Source organism: Charadrius vociferus, unplaced genomic scaffold, assembly GCF_000708025.1.
Source record: "Charadrius vociferus isolate BGI_N301 unplaced genomic scaffold, ASM70802v2 scaffold636, whole genome shotgun sequence".
In the NCBI taxonomy this organism is placed as follows: Eukaryota; Metazoa; Chordata; class Aves; order Charadriiformes; family Charadriidae; genus Charadrius; species Charadrius vociferus.
In genome coordinates, this window is record NW_009649189.1 from 851,382 (window position 1) to 851,927 (window position 546).

The 546-nt window shown below is 66.3% G+C and overlaps 1 protein-coding gene across 1 annotated transcript in view; it reads right to left on the minus strand.

The window, feature by feature from the left end:
* Positions 1-176: 176 nt before the first annotated feature.
* ELN (elastin) overlaps positions 177-546 on the minus strand; it is an 11,081-nt gene continuing 10,711 nt past the window's right edge. The window contains 2 exon segments of the mRNA XM_009888872.1: positions 177-226; positions 370-470. Of these exon segments, the coding sequence (XP_009887174.1) occupies positions 177-226; positions 370-470 (151 nt within the window).

The following is a 546-nucleotide window of genomic DNA, read 5'->3' on the forward strand; positions in this document are numbered from 1 at the left end:
GGAGGCGTGGGGTCCCCTCCTGGGAACGTGGGCCCCGGGGATTGCCCCGGCATGGAAGTGAGGGGGGGTCCGGAGTTTTGGGGAGGGGGGAAGTCTCTCAGCTTTGCTTGGGATTTACATTCTGGACCATGCAGTAGCACCAAAGTTCATGAGGTCATCAGTGACGACACGGGCGGTTACTTCCGCTTCCTCCCGCAGTACTTCCCTTGTGCGCAGCCCACGCCGCCTAGGGGGTGGTGGGATGCAGAGGGTGAACCCCCCAACCCTGCACCCCCTACACCCCTTTGGGTGAGGGGGGTGGCTGGGAGGAGGGCAGGGGGTGCAGGATCCGGCCGCACCGCCGTGGGGGGGTCACCCAGCAGCACTCACCTCTGAAGCCCAGGGCACCGAGGGCTCCTCCGAAGGGCTTGGGGGGCTTCCCTGGGAGGGGGGGAGAAAGGCAGAGTGGGGTGAGCGGGACCCCCACCCCACTCGGCTGATGGGTGCAGGGGGTATATACACCCCCCCTCCCCCCATCCCCAAAATGTTCTGACTGGGGGGGATGGA